General features: G+C 36.8%; 1 protein-coding gene across 1 annotated transcript; it reads left to right on the top strand.

Annotated features, from left to right (window-relative positions):
- The first annotated feature begins 867 nt into the window (after positions 1–867).
- On the top strand, positions 868–16,338 carry LOC133516516 (uncharacterized). Its single transcript, XM_061849505.1, has 8 exons — positions 868–964; positions 3,215–3,329; positions 6,195–6,365; positions 8,899–9,196; positions 9,531–9,731; positions 9,924–10,089; positions 15,463–15,590; positions 16,144–16,338. Exons 1-8 carry the CDS (start codon positions 941–943, stop codon positions 16,262–16,264), a joined length of 1,224 nt encoding a protein of 407 aa, XP_061705489.1. The 5' UTR covers positions 868–940; the 3' UTR covers positions 16,265–16,338.
- Positions 16,339–19,080: the final 2,742 nt, after the last annotated feature.

The following is a 19,080-nucleotide window of genomic DNA, read 5'->3' as shown; positions in this document are numbered from 1 at the left end:
ACCACGGCGAGCATCCAAAAGTGCAAAGCCTAGTTATTACAGAAACAAATTTTCACAAGAATTGTCATTATCTGTAAAACAAGCCCGATTTCAAACAACTTTGACGTTTTAGTCTCCACGTGCGCTCAGGAATACACCCTTAAAATCTGTCGGGTTTTACCACCCCACGGCCTATAACCCCTTCGTGTGACTTTTTTCGTTTTTTTTTTGAAGTTAAACATATCCCGCACATTTTTTTTAAACTCCCTGGACTCTAAAAGCTCTAAGGGCCATAACTGTACCTGTGTGTGTAAAACGAAACTGCAAAAAAAAATCTATACTTAATATGTTAATATCCAGAGGTGTAAATGGGGACTACGTTTGGATGGAGAAGCGGTCGCGTGATTTCGTTCCCTTTCCTCTTAAGCTGGGTAGTGTTCAAACACCTTACTACGAGTATTTGTTTACGGCACCTAAGGTATTCTCGCGCAAAAAAAAACAAATTCCATTGCTGGTAGACTCAGTGCGGAAAGAGAAAAGTAATAGAACGTTTGCCCGTTTGGTTCCGGATCCGGACTCTTCTCTTTCCGCACAGACTTTATGTCGAAATGCTAAATTTAACAGTTCGGCCGTAACATCACCACGTCACCTTGTGTAAGTTTCTCGAGTGAAATTGGACCCTAAATCAATTTTGTGTTTTTTTTGTTTTGTAATTTATTGTTTTTATAACGTACCCAAGGCAACTTAACTAAAGTAGGCAAAAAAAATTATATTCGCATCTTAATAAAATAAAAATAAAAACAAAAACATGACAATGGTACAAAGTTAGCCACCGTAGCCACATTATCGATAAATTAAAATTGAACGTGATCAACACTATTCTTATTCATCAACACCATGTGGATGATTAAATCTTTTTTTATCATTTTCTTGGAGCACGACGTGAGTGCAGCACGCGACGATGGCTTCGGCTAACACCATAACAGTAAGTCATTTAAATAATCGCGTTATTATCATTAAATCATTTCATTTATTTTATCGCACAAACCATAAGCCTGTTTTTATCAGTAACTATACTTAAGTATCTACTAGTTGAAGTGATTGAAAGAAACCAGGTGTCAATATTAAATATTTATTGCTAGCGAATAATCATATTATTATTTTGCTCTTGCGAAATTAATATGTAAAAAAATAAATATTTAACTGTTTCAATCAATAAAATCAGTTTTTCTTTTGATGTTTTTTTTAGTTCGTCAAACACGTTAAACTATTTGAATTTATATAATATATAATACCGGCAGTCCATATGTTAACAAAAATCCAATGTTATCAACAGCTGTCTATGTATGGCTGCATAGTAGGTATTAATTTTTTCTTAATCATATGGATACATATTATAAAGATATGAGATAGCATGCTCTGAGGGGAAAAATATTATGTCGGTCATACTGAACGATATTTACTATGGAGCCAACACCGAAATCACAAAAAAATGTGCCGTTTCATAGAAAACACTGTCATATGACGACCGGTTTGGCCTAGTGGGTAGTGACCCTGCCTACGAAGCTGATGGTCCCGGGTTCAAATCCTGGTAAGGGCATTTACTTATTCGTGTGATGAGCATGGATATTTATTCCTGAGTCATGGGTGTTACCTATGTATTTAAGTATTTATAAATATTTATATATTATATATATCGTTGTCTAAGTAACCTCAACACAAGCCTTATTGAGCTTACTGGGACTTAGTCAATTTGTGTAATAACTAATGTCCTATAATATTTATTTATTTATTATTATATGATTCGCTGAAATGTATGAGAGAGCATTCTTAGGTCACCTATTCAGGGGCGGAGGTCTAAACAATACTTTAAAACCGGCCAAGAGCATGTCGGGCATGACGCTCAGTGTAGGGTTCCGTAGTTACTCTTCCGTCACAATAAGCTAAACTGGAGCTTAAAGTATAGTAAATTGTTAACCAAGGGATGAAACAGTACCTTTCACCCGAGTTAAACAAATAGGCAAATTTGCATAATCAGTACCTAATTAAAGTCTTTTCACTATGAAGGGAAAACTTTTTGCGATAACTCAAAAACAGCTTAACTGATCATGTCCCCTATAGTTTTCATTTAATGTCTTTCTTAAGCTCTACTTCCAAGATTTTTTTCATATTTTTTGGACCTATGGTTCAAAAGTTAGAGGGGGGGACACACTTTTTTTTTCTTTCGGAGTGATTATCTCCGAATATATTCACTTTATCAAAAAATGTTTCTTGAAAATCCCTATTACTTTTGAAAGACCTTTCCAACAATATCCCACACTCTAGGGTTGAAGCAAAAAAAAAATGTCACCCCCACTTTAAGTGTAGGAGAGGTACCCTAAAAAAAATATTTTAGATTTTATTGTACGACTTTGTCGGCTTTATTGATTTATATATCCATGCCAAATTTCAGCTTTCTAGCACTAACGACTACGGAGCAAAGCCTCGGACAGACAGACAAACAGACAGACAGACGGACATGGCGAAACTATAAGGGTTGCTAGTTGACTACGGAACCCTAAAAACGTGTGTCTAAAGATTTAAGAAGTATTGATCAGAATACCACTTTTACATTACATACGGCTTGTGATTTTCCTGAGAGGTGTTGTGACGTTTCGATACATTTTTGTGTACTGAGATACTTACCAATTTTCATTAATTACTTAGGTTTTATAGTAAAAAAAGTATTACTTTAGATGACTCGTAGAAAAAGTATTGTATACAATTATGATATAATCAAGCTTTTCAATCTCGTACCTTACTTAGGCAAATCGGCAAGCTTCGTTTCCTAAACACGGTACTCTACTAAAAAGCTCTCTATTATATCACGATTGTATAAAATACTATTTTTTTGGTTATCTGAATTTTACCTCTTAAAATATGATGAACCTCGAAGATGGTAAATTTTGCTACCGTGAGACTCTTAAGTTTAGTAACGTATCATAAGACCCCAGGCAGCTATGAAACTGTTTAACAGTACTTATAGGTATTAGTAGAAAGCAATTTACTTACTTAGGTATTCTACTGTTTTGGGTCAAACGTTTGCAGTTTCTACATTTTATAGCTACTTAAGTACTTACTTACTATTAAGGTGCTGTTATCGAACGGTCGAATCGTCTTGGCACTGTGACTAGTATGATTTATGATTTGTAAAGAATCGGCTTTAATTAAATAAAGTTTACATTTGCTCTTCCAGTGGTGGCAATGGCTAGTCCACACGAATGACATCAAGCAGTTGTGGGCGGCCCAGCCTACCTACCTCATTTCGCAGGCCGTCTACCTAATCGCCGGCGTTGTCACCTTGCTTCACGGTACGTTAGTCATGTAGCTTATCGGCAACATAGTTTTACGGTCGGCAGCGTGCATGGAACACCCCTGGAGTTGCAGGCGTCCTTAGGCAACAGGCAATAGGTGACCACTTACCATCAGGCGGGCCGTATGCTTGTTTATACTCAATACACTTATTGCACATAATGGTTACATAGGTGGTATATAGATATAATTATAGATCACAGTATTTACGTACAGTCGACTTCATAAATATGTCTACACATCCTCTCCTAAATCCATTGCAATAAGGTGAAAAAATGTATACATATTTATGAACTCGACTGTACCTTGTTGGGCGCAGCAAAAATAAGGAGAAAGGCATTTATAATTATAATACAATGATAAATTACATCTAGGTTTCACTTAATACATCAGTTAAATATTCATTTAAAGAATAGTAACATTTCGTGATCAGTAATTGTTTCAGCTTGCGGATAAATGCTGTTTCAGTTGTTTCTGTTTCTAATTTGGTATAAAGCCCGACCAGAAATATATGATCATTGTCAAGAGGGCGCTGTTAGTCTCATGTATAGGCTGGCAGTTCAGTTTCGTATGAAAAGGTAGTTCCAATGAAATTCCGCAATATGACGCATGATCATATATTACTGGTCAGGCTTTATATTTTTATTTGCATTACAAAAGACCCAGTTGAAAGCATCTTAAGCCGCAAGGTAGTAAAAGTTTGTTATTGTAGCGCATTATACGATTTTTTGTTACATCATCGCGTTTAATTCGGGGTAGTTTCTAACAAACTTGCATATTTCTAGAATATATATACAGGGAAGGGTGTGAATATTATGCTCTAGGGTTAGCAGCTGTCATTTTTTTTATCATTAACTAAAGTAGCTACCGTTGGCGCTTGTTGCGTATGCAGCTGTAATGTTCAGCCAAGGTATGGTTGGACCGGACCGATACAGTGTTATGTTTACGATGCTTGATATAAAAATAATCTTTACTTAATTTAGTCGTTATCTTTTATCTATTTTTCAATTTGTTCACTCTATATTATTTTGTCTTTTTCCTTCTTGTCTGTTACCTTTCGTGATTTTTCTCACTTGATGGTCTCATCGGAAGATCAGCGCTGGAAGCCACCAGCAACATGCTGAGATGAGGCCATTTCGTGGCACTTTATACTTCCTTTGTTTTTGTTATATCATGTAATTTAATGTGTCTTGTTTGTGTCTACGAATAAATTAAAAAAAAAAAAAAAAAAAAAAAAAAAAAAAAAAAAAAAAAAAAATTCGAATAAGTTTTTTGGAGAATAAATAAGCTCGGTGCCTCTATACTATTTGCCTATAAAATTACACCGTAGCTCAGCCAGTTATAGGCATATGCGTAATAGGTCTGAAGTGCAGTTGTAAAGTCAGTCGATTTTTTTATTTCCTTTAGAACGTAAACGAATTTTGAACAAGGATTTTTATATGTGGCTTCCAGCAGATATGTTTGTCTATTATTATCCCGAGTAATGTGAATTCATCTACAACTTCTAATTTTGTATTATTCCAGCTAAGTAAATGAAATATTAAATATTTCATATTGGTGTGGGTGAAATGACATTAGTTTTGTTTTTGAGAAGTTAATTTCTAAATTGTGGTCACTTAACCAATTTGTTACTTTTGTTAGAATGTTGTTTATTTCCCGAATTATTAATTTAATTAATAGAAGAAGTAAAAATCGACAACATACAAGGTATTTAACTTGTCACCTGTAATCATTTGCGGGGTGAATATATAGGTCATACTAAGCAACTTTTACTGTGGGATCAACCCCGAAAACGCGAAAAAAAATTGGCTGTTTCATACATTTTGGCTGACTAACCTTGACATTTACTATGGTGACTAAATAAACAGCGTGTATATAGTAGCGGTCGATGAAACAAGTAAACAACGCGCCAGAAGTATCTGCCAGCCTGGAATATAGATCGTGTCATTCAAGACGATGCGGGCCTTGATTCGTATTGTCATGGTATTAGGTTAGATTTCATATACCTGGTCTATCTGTGCGTCATCATGTATGACCCGAAATATACTTTTTCAAATACCTAATAGAGATAAATTTCTATAGTTCGCATAGTGTCCAAAGTGGTAGATGGTACCTACACACTGTATGGTCTATGATTGATTTAAAATGTTAATATCTATAAAAGACAAAATTATTTATTTATGCATTTAAAATTTATTGCACTAAAGAAAATTTATCGTACAAAAGGCGGACATAGAGAGAGAGAGAGAAAGAGAGAGAAGTTAACATTGCCTAAATCCAACTTAGTTTATAGGGAGCGTGCATGAACTATAGGAGGCAGCACAGGAGCCGTCAGTTTTTTGGCGCGAGGCGTAAATGTGATGTTTATTGTTGCAATGTAGCCCACAAGATGGCAGAACCTACTATGCACAAGAAAACACGTGACGTGTAAATTTACATGTTTATTGTTCCGATTCAGGCCAAAAGATGGCAGACCCTCCAACGCGCACGGTCCCTATAATAAATTACCTGATATAAAAAACAAACCAACAACATTATTCAAAAAGTACCTATTTTTGTTGTTACCTACTCAAGCATTGTTTTTAAAGTGTAAACGAGTTTCTGGACCATAGTGATTAGTTTTATACTTTATTTGTTGTTCCTAGTTTTGTTTTCGTAGGTATTTTGTGTAAACCAAAGATATAGATGTAAGAACCTTGTAAGAGCCTTCACGGTAGGATATGAAAGCAATTGCAATAATTCTAATTTAAGATCAAATCAATGTACCATATTCTGACAAATAAATACATTTCATTTCAGAGATTATGGTTATCGTTTAATGTTGGATATTGTAGTAAGCAGTTAAGGAACATGTAATTTTGCAGCTTTCAGAAAGGGTGGCCGATGGCCGTACTTCTGGCTGGCGACGGTGTTGCACGGACTCTACGCCGACAACTTCTGGCACTTCGCGGTTCCAGATTATGACAACTTCTGGCACTCGCAGACACCCATCATGATCCTCGGAGCCAGACAGCCATTGCATATCATCTTCGTATGTGCGTAAAACTTGTTTGTTGGGGATGATCTGTATTTTATGTTAGTTATTCGCACTTCTTGTTCAGTTAGGTATTGGCTGGAGGAATATTAGTTGACAAAGGGCCCTCGGGGATCATTTTTCGCCCTGCGTTAGCCCACAGAAGTAGGAAAAGTAGATTATGTGGCTTATTTATATACAAAGTTATGTATTATACATTATACAATGTATTTCCCGTTCTTTTAATTTACAATTTTTTTAACCTTAAATGTACAATCAGCTGCAGCGAGAAGTGACAGCGCCTGCATACAATCAGTCTATGCAGGGAGGTCACCTCTCTCTGCTGCTGACTGTACATACATACATATAATCACGCCTATTTCCCGGAGAGGTAGGCAGAGACCACGGATTTTCACTTGCTATGATCCTGACATACCTTTCGCTTCCTTCACTTTCATAATAATCATGACATTCCTCATACACGCTCGCCGGTTTAGGGTCAGAAAAAGTCCGCCGAGGTCTTCCAGCTCCCTCTTCCACTTCTCCCTTAAACACTCTCGTGGTAGGGTAGTGGCACTAAAAGATGACCGGCCCCCAAAAGATGAACATTTGGCCTTAAAATCGATATAATTAAATCGTGAATTATTTTACGCACCTGAGGGTATTTTTTCCTAACGCGGCAATACTTTCCTAGGTTGACATTTAAACTCCCAGACAATTGTGCTGTGCGTGTGGCTCAGACTGGTCGTCAAATGCGCGGTCCACACCAAAATCACCAGTTGTATGGATATCTTAATAAGATTAGCGCTTCAAAGTATAAGCTTATAATTGCGTGTAACATTGAATTATGCATTTACTTACATGATTTTACACAGAAAAGATTCTAGACAAATTCCTCTAACGTTTTCGTTATCAAGTATTGCATATTTTATCTTATTTTACTAAAATATTTGCAGTTCAAGTTATGGTTCCAATATTGTATGCTTAAGCCATAGATGAACAGCGGTTAACTTTTGGGCGAAGTCTTGTTTTTTCAAATGCTTGTATAAAATCTAATAGAAAAGGTAGACGCATAATTTATGTTTTAAATTGATAGCTGGCTAGTCCTTGATTTTTTTATCCACAAGGTGAACAAAGCTTTCTTTCATTTAACCCAGTTATTTCAAAGTTTATTTTAGTATGGCCTGTTCAACTAAAAATCTTATCCCTAAAAGCTGAACTATGATTTTACCAGTTCATCTTTTGGGCTTAATTCCAATACATGAATTTCGCATTAATTTTGATAGTTCATTTCTTCAATACCGTGTCCGAAACTTGAGCCAAGTAATTTGTTCGTTCATGTTTTGGGTAGCATTTTCATCACTGAACAAGTTTAATTGTAAAAATAGTCAATTTTATATCTAGAAAAAGAAAAAAGTAGAATTTTATATCTTTAGTCGGTAGCTTAATTATTTTTTTATATTATTTACAAATACAAATATAAAAAGTGTATAAAATGGTCTTAATTTATTTGAGGATCATATTTTCTTCTTGGAGCATAATTCCACCTAGGGTATTTTTTTTCTAAGGAACAAAGTTGGTAATTTCGAAAATTTTAAATATAGTGAAAAAATATTGATTGAGATTGAGCTCGGATGAGTAAGAGCCTATGGTAAGTGGCTAAATATCCATCAGGTATGAGACCTTTTTTCCTGTGGTACAAATAGTCCTCTCTCTGGCAAAAATAATTTAAACTGAGATTTTATAGACCATTTTTTTCGCTACCGATTATAATTGCTCAGTGGTCAAAATTTAACAAAAGGGGCAAAGTTACACTCTATCTATACTAGTTCATCTATTGGCATCATGCCGTTCAATATTAGGTTAGGTACTTGATTTTGGTCTTATACTGGTTATCTTTTGGGGTCAAAACGTTCAGGTGTAGGCGTATCGCACCGTGTTCATCTTCCGGGCATTTTGCCCTATTTCATCATATAATATTTTTTATAAAAATACTGAATTACAATATGAGCATTTGGAATAATTAATTATATGCTGAATCATATTAAAAAATTGAAGCTGTTAAAAATAAGGTACAACATATGTAAAAAAAATCAAAAAATTAACTTTTTTCGTCCGAAATGCTAGGGTTCCTATGATATCTAATAGTGCGGTACAATAATATGTAAACGACACTATAATTCAGTTACTCAGATTTAAATTTGGAGGAAAAAGTTACCACTAATTTTGAAGTCTTATTATAAACTTTATAATCTGAAAAAAAAAAACAGACTATAATAGTAGGTACCTTGGAGTTTGAATGTACAAAAATTTGGCTTTTATAGAATTTATCAATAACCACGGGAACATAGCGTAATAAAGTACACCCGCCATTCTGACTGTCAGGATGGCGGGTGACCTGTTTTTTGATGATAACTTTACGTACCGTGAGGTACAAATTTTTTTAAACGAGGTACTAAATAGTACAAATTAGGTACAAAAATATGGTATGCTTTTCATTTGATTTTATTTAGGTACACCCGCCATTCTGACTCTCACGAATATACTTATTCCAGACCCAGCATTCATATACCAAGCCGCGTACGCCGTGTCAAAGCTGAAACTGCCGGGGTACGCGGAGCCGTTCGCCGTGGGCCTGGTTACCGTGCTCATCGACATCCCGTACGACATCGTGGCGGTCAAATTCGTGCACTGGACCTGGCACGACACCGACCCCAACATCTTCGACCGCCACTACTGGGTGCCGTGGAACTCCTACTATTTCCACGCCACTTTCGCCGCCAGCTTAGTTTTCTTCTTCCACGCCGTCAGAAAATGGTTCGCGCCTACAGTTTCCAAATGGGAATCTGCTGGGTGAGTAATATTTTTAAAGAACCGCAATAATGCTGTTGATATTACTATGTTTGTGGTTTAGGTTTATTAAAACCTTCGGCGAAACTTGATTAGTAAATATGTACCTGTACCTATGGAAAAAAAAAAAGTTTAAAGTGAAATACTTAGGTACCCAAGTGTAAGAGGCACCATCATCCTCATCCTCACATCCATATAGCCACTTAAACAAGTGGCAGGCAACAAAAGAAACCCCGAGGACGTAATACCTACCTTAAGTGATAACTACCTTACCTTATCGACGTTAACTTACCTTATAATAAGGAATAATAGATATAATTTTTCAATGTGATTACAGTAAGAAGACAGAATGGAAGAGTGTCGTGATCGCCGCTCTGCTCGGCATGCCCGGCGGCGTGCTGCTGTTCCTGCCCATCTACCACCCGCTGCACGACATGTTTCACATCCACTCCGAGGTCACCTTCTTCCTGCTATTCTCCACCTTCGGCGCCTTCGTGCTGCACGGCCTTCTCAGCGATAGGGAAAAGACTAAAGAAAGGTATCCTAAAATAATCTCACAGCGTTGCTCGAGAACTAAAATAAATGACAAACAAATTTATCTAAATTTCTACCAATAGGAATTTTTATTTTTGTCGGATAAATTTTCTTACATTTTCCCAAGTTTTTCCTAAAGCGAACGTATTGTAAATATTTAATTTTCACTGATGCGTACTTTCGTCAACTTTAACAGACTCACGGCGATCGACTACGTGCTGTTGCTGCAGCTGGCCGTGCACTACCTAACTTACTTAGCGTTCGTCGTGTACTTCCATCCCGAGCGCGAGTGGTCGCTAGGGCTGCACGAGCCCGTCGGGCCCTGCGACGAGGTCGCCACGATCACCACGCCTTTTGGACAGGTAACGCAGACTACATTCATTTTACACACATCCTGTGAACAAACTAAGTTTTCTGCGGGCTGCGAGCTGGGACAAAAACCTATGGCCAAGACGAGCTCTGTATAGTGCTAAAGTCCCGGATCGTCTAATTGCGGCGCTCTTCAGTGCAAAGCTCGTGCGAAGGTCGAGCTGGGAAAAATCAATGTTTGGGATTGGAACAATAACCAAGTCAAACTGACACCAAAGGCTCCGCCTAAAGCGCTTCCATGCAAGGCTGAAGAGCGAGCTGGAGGAAGAGAGCGCTTGGAATTGGCTTGGAGCTTGGAACCAATGTGATCTCGGCTCTCCTCCTACTCAACTTTTAGCGTCGGTCGGTCTTTTAGCGAAGGTCTCCATTTTCGTATGTCCGGATGTATTCCTCTACAGGTCACAACTCTTAACCGATTTTCGTGAAGTTTTGTGACCAAATTCTATGTTAAATAGATTTTTGACGATCCAGTTTTGATTTTTTTCCGAAATGCGGAAATTGGCAGGACTTAGCGCCAAAAGCATCTACTCGTATATTATTTTTTATTATTTTATTATTTATTTATTCATAAACAATATTTACATTGTGTTTGAATTTTGAATTATAATTATTATAAAACTACTTAAAACTACATGAACAAAAACAACAAACATGCAACTAATATTAAAATTAAAACATAAAAACACGAAAAGTAACAAAATGGGAATTAGGATTTAATTACAATATAAATGTAGAATGTCAAATTGTAAATTTAGAAAATGAAAACACTATTATAATTTTATATGTTAAAAAATTTAGTTAATTCACAAATTCCTCTACCGAATAGTAGCACTTCTCTACCAAGAAAGACTTCAACTTATTTTTGAAAATTTGGCTATTTGTGACTGACTTTAACTCAACAGGTAACCTATTAAATAGTACAGTAGGCTGGTACCCTGCAGCGTGCTTGACTACTTTGAGTCTGGTACTCACGATCTGAGGTAAGTCTCTTCGCCTTGAAGCTAAACGTCTATCCCTCTGTTCTATAGTTTCAATCAAGTGCAATTTTTTAACCAAGTCCGTGAGTATAATCAGTATATATAGGCTGGGAACAGTTAAGATTCTGAAGTCTAAAAAGTAAGGTTTACATGGAGTCTCCTGTGGTACCCTTGCCATTACTCTAATAGCTCTTTTCTGCGCAATGAAAGCAGCATGTACATTATATTTGTAACTATTGCCCCAGAGTTGGATACTATAACGCAATTTGGATTCGACCAGTGCATGGTAAACCATTCTCAGTTGAGTCTGTTGCAACTCATCCCTAAGACTTCTGAGTGCATAGCATGCGCAATTTACTGCGTTTATCACAGCAGATAATTCAGGCTTCCAATTTAAATAGGAATCAATATACACCCCTAAAAATTTGGCAGCCTCCACCTGCTCTATCTTATCGCCCTCAAAGGAAATCTGCAATGCATCTTTATTTTTGGCTGTGGTTCTAAATAACATTACATTGGTCTTTTTGGCATTTAGTTTCAAATTATTAGCCTGAAACCACCTCGTGAATGTTCCCAAAGCATAATTAACCTTAATGTTTAATTCTGGTATGCTACTTCCAGATACAACGGCATTCGTATCATCCGCAAAAACAACTAAGGTGGTGTCGGGGACATTATCTTCAATGTAATTAATAAGATCATTTGTAAAAACAATGAAGAAAGTAGGGCCTAATATGGAGCCCTGTGGAACCCCTCTGTGTGCGTTAGCAATGCGTGATCTGTGGACTTTTTCATGTTGATCATGGTTCCACTGTATTTCTACAAAGAGCTTTCTGTTTGTTAAATACGCCTGAAATAGGGCCAGCGAGTTGCCTCTGACTCCATAGTGCTCCAGCTTCAATAGCAGTATGTTGTGGTTGACCATATCAAAAGCGGAGCTAAGATCCAGCAGAACTCCCGCCACTTTTTTCTTGTGGTTAAGTTGGCCAACTACATCAGCAATGAGAGTGCTAATCGCGTCATTTGTGCCTCTACTCTTCTGATACTCGAACTGTCTCTCATTTATGATTTTATTCATATATAGATGCCTAGTGAGCCTGTCCTTCATGACCCTTTCAAGCAGCTTAGATAGTATAGGTAAAAGTGATATGGGCCTATAGTTTTTCTGATCAGTTTTCGAACCCTTTTTGTGCACTGGTAAAATTTTAGCTATCTTGAATTGGTCTGGAAAGACAGAATTTTCAACGCACTGATTAAAAAGATGTGCTAGTGGACCCGCTAGGATATCAATATTATCTTTGATAATCGTGATTGGGATACCATCATACCCGCTCGATGTCTTGGATTTTAGTTTCTTGACCATCACGATAATTTCCTGTGGGTTCACCTGCTCAAACACCATGTCATTTTCTACTCTTTCAACGTGTGTACGAAGTATTGACAGAGCAAGATTACCAGTGGTATCTGAAACACTTTCTTCACAGAATTGCTCCAGGAACATTGTACAAATAGCGCTGGGACAGTTTACAATTGAGGATTGCCCATTTGGATCTTCATTTTTTAATAGCATATTTTCGGGCGATTTACCGGTACTTTTGTTGCGGTGTCTGTTAACTACTTTCCAAATCTGTTTTGATGAGTTCTCTGCTTTTTTTATTTGAGTCTGCACCGCCAATTTCCTGGCATGCCTGATAACACGCCTGTAAATATTTAGGTAATTCTTTGCGTAACGTGCTATTGATTCAGATCCAGAATTTTTACCGGCCGTCAAAACGCGCTTCATGCAACTTGAAACCTTAATCCCATTGGTGATCCACTTAATATGATTCCCCTTTAATATGTCTATTCTTATCTTTTTCTTTTTAAAACATTCTCTAAATATTAAGTTGAACTTTACAATAAATGTATTCACACCAAAGTGTGCCCAATTTTCAGTCAATATTTTTTGTCTAAATTTCATATTCTCTGAGCGACTGAATTTTCTTACCTCCTTCCAAATATATTTCTTTGCCACCTTATTTTTTTTGTCTCCGTTTACAGCAAAAGAAACAAGAAGGGCGGCATGGCCATCAGCTAGGCCGTTATGATCAACCAAAGGAACAATTATGTCATTTTCCGAGACATTAGTAAGAATATTATCCAAACAGGACTCTGAATTATTTCTTTTGAAGGTTACTGATTTTACGAGACATTTGAAATTGTAACATGTGAGCAATGACAAGAATTCCTCAGTCCTATTATCCTCCTTTAACAAGTTAATATTAAAGTCACCATTTTCTAACCACATTGTGAATTGGGTCTTACCTATAATAGCGACTCTGCAGCGTCTCGGCCTTCGGCTTTACGTGGAGCCTTCGGTATCCTAGGGTCTTCAGCTCAATAGCCTGCTTGCGGTCCGTATATTTGATTTTTAACCTTATGTTTCCCTTCGGGCTCCGCTATCCAGTATCTCGGCCTTCTGCATTGCGGTTCACTTTTGAAATAACTAACCATGTCGTGTCGTGTCCAAACTCTAATTTTATTCAATACCTAGTTGCTATAAATTCTATCATTCAATATAGTTTTTTCGTATCAATAATGTTTTGCTGAGAAATTCCCAAGTAGCCCAGATAGCTTTATAGCTTTATAATAATGGAGTACGAATACGCTTGAAGCTGAATATAAAAGCTGCATAAGGTCTGTAGCAGTGAGTTTTCAATTATTGTAACTCTTAAATGGGCACAAATTTAGGTAGCCTTTACAAGTAAATTTTTTGTTTGATCTCTTGTAGTTTTTTTTTGTTTACAAGATATCAAAGAAAATATTAACTTGTAAGCCGCCCAAGTAGACCTAATATTATGTAGAAAAGTTTTAAAAGAATGGAATCCAAAAAAGACATACTTTATAGTAAATGTTTATACTACTACGTATAATATATGTTTATTGCTTTCAATTTGGTATACAAGATAATAATAGACTAGGTGTTAGTACTTGATTTGTTCTTATTTTTACCTTTGTTCATCTTTGTGTACAAAGCTGCATTAGCTTCGTCTTCTGTGACTTAATGTGTCTCAGTCTAACTTAGAACTCTTTAATGTGCGCATAACTAACTTGCCTAGTTCTTAACTGAGCGTTTCTTAACCTTGACCTTAACATCCAACTGGACTTGAATTCAAGATATTCCGGAGGTAAAGTAAGGACAGGTAAATTGAACATTAGGAGTAATTTCGTCTCGCTCTCTAGCTCCGTAAACAATTCGCTCCAGATATTCTTTAAAATAAATGATGTGATGTGATGGTTCGGATCTTTCTTGTATGTACTAATGGATTTCAGGCATAGGACGTATGTCTTGTCTACGCACGTACCTCCACAGATGCACACTATCTCATCTAACTTAGCGGAATCAAATTGCACAAATCTTGGCAGTGTCCGCGGACATGTTTGTCGTAAACAAAATTAATAATCATGGCTTGTTTTCGTCGTTGCTTGAGCGCTAAGGAGGAGGACCTTCCGGCATTGCCTTGAACACTGTAAATTTTTTAAACCTCAGGTTTTGTAACATTGGAACGATTGGGATTCTAATTTCCGTCTTTGAATTTGACTCGTGTTTAATGCTTGCTCCGATTTGACTCTACTCTGCTCTGTACTTTAAAATTCATAGAGAAATAATAAGTTCATATCAATCATATCAGTTTACATTTTTTGACGGTAAACAACTGTTGCTAGGTAATAACATTATGAATAAAGATAGATCTTGACATACCAGGTATATGCAACCTTCTTAATGTTGTATTCATGCCTTTAAATTGTAACAATTTTATAGTGACATCTGGTGATATAGTTTGCACAATCGGTAGTCAACTTTACGCAAAAGTAGATTATCGGATGCTATTAATAGAAACCGCTGCCATATTTACTAATGTTAGCTTCATTTCCTAGAGTCCTTTCGACACAGGCTTGACCTAGTGTGAAGGCTACTGCTAATCCAAATTGTAATATTTGTAAGTGAAACCTACTCGTGTTTTATCCTATATTTGACCTATGCCTTGTAACGAAATAAATTTTGTATTTGTATTTCTAAGTGTCGCCCCCCTGCTTAACGCAAACGCGTACGTCACGTTACGCCCCATCGAATAAATTTACACTAGGGGTACAGAATTTTAGTGGTAACTACTTGGAAAAAAAATCACAACTTTGACCAGTGGTAACTACTGGAAAAAGGTAGGAAACAGGATCCCAGTAGTTATCACTGGTAACAACTTGGTAGTAACTAGTGGGAATAACCCAAAATTTATTAAGGTGCGTTTTAGTGCCACGATTTTTCAAAAACACTGCTGGCTGAACCCACTGCACCATAAAGTTTAATATCAGATCAAATCAAGTATAAGAAATTTGTTACATATTTTGCAGACCCTACAAAAGCGTAAATACTTCTGTCCTGACAACTACGACGAGGGTTACTTCAATTTTCACTGCGTGGGCGGCCAGAAGCCGCAGCCAGGCGCCTTGTGGTACGTCATCTGCGGAACGCCATTTGAGTGAGTATTATAAATCGTGTGTTTTTACAACCTTTTATTTAACTTGCCCTGTTAGGCTGTATTTGGTATGTACGCATGTGTGGGTCAAATTTTGGAAGCTAAATTTAACGCACTTCTCGGTTTCCATCGATATTTCTATGAAATTTTGCACACATATGTAAGTCGGATGACAAAGCAATACTATGGTACCATCGAGCTGATCTGATCTTATGATGGAGACAGGAGGTGGCCATGGGAACACTGTGAAAAAACAATGCACTTGTGTTTGGGGTTTTTAGAATTGTCTCGATGAGTATTAGTTGCCTGTGGAAAGAAAAATACAGTCAGTGATATATGTAAGCTTGTACCAAAAATTTAATTTTTGCCAAAAGCTTATTAGCACCCATTTTTCAACACTGTTAGCCTAAGAACAACTTTACTGTAAAAAGTTATGAAATAAACGTATTTGTTCGGGTATAAATTTGGATGTAGGTAATTTTGTATTAATGTATTGTATGTAGATGTATTGGTGTATGTGAATGAAATCGATTATTGACGAGTGGCGTGTCTACAGGAACCGCGCCGAGTACATCGCCGTGGTGTCGGCCATCGTAGCCTTCGCTACCGCCGTCTTCTACGCCCTCTACTTCAAGACCGTGCAGGTCCACCCACCCAAGAAATTGAAGTCTAAATAAATACTCTAATTTATTTAATACATCATTTAACATCTAAGGTTCCATAAAGGATTTCAATGATCAGCCAATTTTAATAGAGTATATCTATTTAATCACCTTTAATGATATGTTCGTTTCGTCATACAATCACAATAACATCATCTTATATAAGTATTTGTGTATTTTAGTGCCAACCAACTCTTAACTCTACAGCTACTGTCCATCAATTATTTTTTCTATTTATGTAATGAATTTTTGATGAATGATTACTGATATGTTCTTGATGAGCAACCCACCTGCCACCACTGCTAATGTTCTAGACTGCAAGAAGTAGGGTGTGCGCATCACTTTTCAGTCTAGGTCCACAAGCGAGTGGGCCGAGGGCGCGGCGATGTATGATCATGCTATTACAACGCAGTAGAGCAGGCCTCTTGCGGGAATGACTTGGAATACGAGGTACAAAAAATCATATGTACAAGTCCAAGAGCCCAACTATTTGCGCCTCTGGTATATGTATTTCAGAATTATCAGGCAAAAGGCACTAATTTTGTATGAGTGAGTATTTTTGGCAGGTAGATACGGCATTACTTTTACGGTAAGAGAAATATGACATACTGTAACATACATTTTTATACTTCGTACCTACTCAACGACATGCACGCTCAATCCCTGCTCTATGGCGAAATAAATATTAATTTAAAGCTGATTTAAAGTATACCGTTTTAGTTCAACACATGCCTAAAGTGTATCATTAGGTAATTAATTAACCTAGTCAACGCTAACACCATGTGCTAACAAAATAAGTTTCGGTTCACTATGTCAACTAGAGAATGGAATGGAAACATATTAATTATCCAACAGATTTTTACAAAATGTCGGTCGTGGTGACTAAACATTTAATACCTAACACACAGCAACAACATTCAGATTCACTAATTTAATTTGATATATTTTAACCCCCTTATTCATAAACGTGTACTAAAGTTACGATGCCGCTGATCATCGTTTGTCGCTTTCCATCATACCAATACGTCGGAAAGGGACAAACGATGATCAGCGGCATCGTAACTTTAGTACACGTTTATGAATAAGGGGGTAAGTGTGTAAGTTGTAGAGTCCCTCTTTAAAACCAGTCAATCGCGGTACTTATTGATAGCTTTCTCACTGTCAAATTATGATTATACTAAGCAATATAGAGTAGTATCTAGTTATAGTCTCTATGTATATTTGTATAACATCTGACCTCCCTTTAGAAGTGAGTAGTGACCCTAATAAAATTTAGGGAGGAATGCTACTTGACCATTGATGTTCATGCTTGTATACCTAAGTATGTAACAACATAAATTAAGTAATACCACTTTTGTGGTAAAAAGAAACAATTGCACATTGATGAGTAAATTCAATTCCCCGTTATATAGCTACCAACAGAACTGTGTGCCCCAGGCATAGAACACCATTCGTCAAAGAATAAAAAATACTATAATTATCATCAACCTATGTTACACAAAACTATGTAGTTAAGACATCGAGCTAATAGAATAGAACGAACATAGGTACAAACAATATGTATTAACTTCGCCAAAACGGAAAAATAGAACTGGATTTAGAATAGTACACCAAGCCGAAATTTAGTACAATAACTACAGTTAGGTACAAGATTGTTCGGTTAGCATAGTCAAGGTCTAACTAAGATGTCGATGCGACCAATTTGCCGAAAATTAATCTTACACAGATCGACTTAGCCCCAAATTAAGCAAATGCTGATGTGGGTACTAGGCGACGACATTCATACTTTAATAGATAAACACATAAGTACCCACACTTAGAAAACATCCAGAACTCAAGATCCCTATAAATGCATATATGCACAAATAAATACCCTCCATCTCCAGCTTTATAGGCAGGGACACTACTGACATTTAAACAAAATCGTAAGTGTCGTAAGTAATAATGTATATAAATGAAACTTAATAACTACTGTGGTCCTTCGACATAAAAATGATATTTTTGTATTAAGAACGGAGCTGTTAAGGTTAAAAGAGCCCCCACTTACTCATTCGAGATTATTGATCTTACTCACAAGGTATTAACAGACTGGAAGGATAGTAGGTATAATTTCATTCTATAAATACGCAAACATCACACACTCTGCGGACACGCATATTGTTCGAGCTACATTAGTCTATTCACTACTAGTCGACTCCCTTATAGATAGTGCGGATCCGGAAACCGGCACCAACTTTTTAGTATGTTATTACGTTATTTAATATTAATTAATAAATACCACGACATGAGATCATGATAGAATAACTTGAATGCTTTGTTTGGACGCAATTTTCACATTCTGTATTGCGATAGCTATTGTGATGACGTCACTCGGGAGAATGTTTCCTGCGACATTATCTTCCGTCGGATTTGAGGTCACAGTATCAGGCCAATAAATTTTAAAACAAATCAAAACTTGGCCCTGGCTGATTACCGGATTTAAACTATGTTTGAGCTACTTAATGCCACGTTTTATAATACCTATATAATAGACGTAGACGATCTCTATAAAAGGCATGCTGAAAATCTACAATTACACACTGCAATTGACTGTACTAAAAGAATTTATTTCGTGTACTCTAGTGCAATGAAAACCGGTATCTTTGTGTGGGAAATACCAGTTTTCACTACTCTTACGAGTTATAAATGGCTTATGACGCGATTCCTTCTATATTAGCTACGCGGTGGCCTCGGTTTTAGCACAGAACGCTACCACGACAAACATTAGTGGCACTGCCCGTAGCCACGTTAGGATTAGGGTAACTACGCGCGCCGCGCACTGACAACTTCAA

Source organism: Cydia pomonella, chromosome 1, assembly GCF_033807575.1.
Source record: "Cydia pomonella isolate Wapato2018A chromosome 1, ilCydPomo1, whole genome shotgun sequence".
Classification (NCBI taxonomy): domain Eukaryota; kingdom Metazoa; phylum Arthropoda; class Insecta; order Lepidoptera; family Tortricidae; genus Cydia; species Cydia pomonella.
This window is presented reverse-complemented; position numbering and strand designations above follow the sequence as displayed.

What these genes read in the sequence shown, in the direction of transcription:
- LOC133516516 (XM_061849505.1), top strand. Translation starts at nt 941, where the DNA reads ATGGCTTCGGCTAACACCATAACA. An exon ending in CTTCGGCTAACACCATAACA is followed by an intron (nt 965 to 3,214) that starts GTAAGTCATTTA and finishes TTGCTCTTCCAG; the next exon opens with TGGTGGCAATGGCTAGTCCA. An exon ending in TCACCACGCCTTTTGGACAG is followed by an intron (nt 10,090 to 15,462) that starts GTAACGCAGACT and finishes CATATTTTGCAG; the next exon opens with ACCCTACAAAAGCGTAAATA.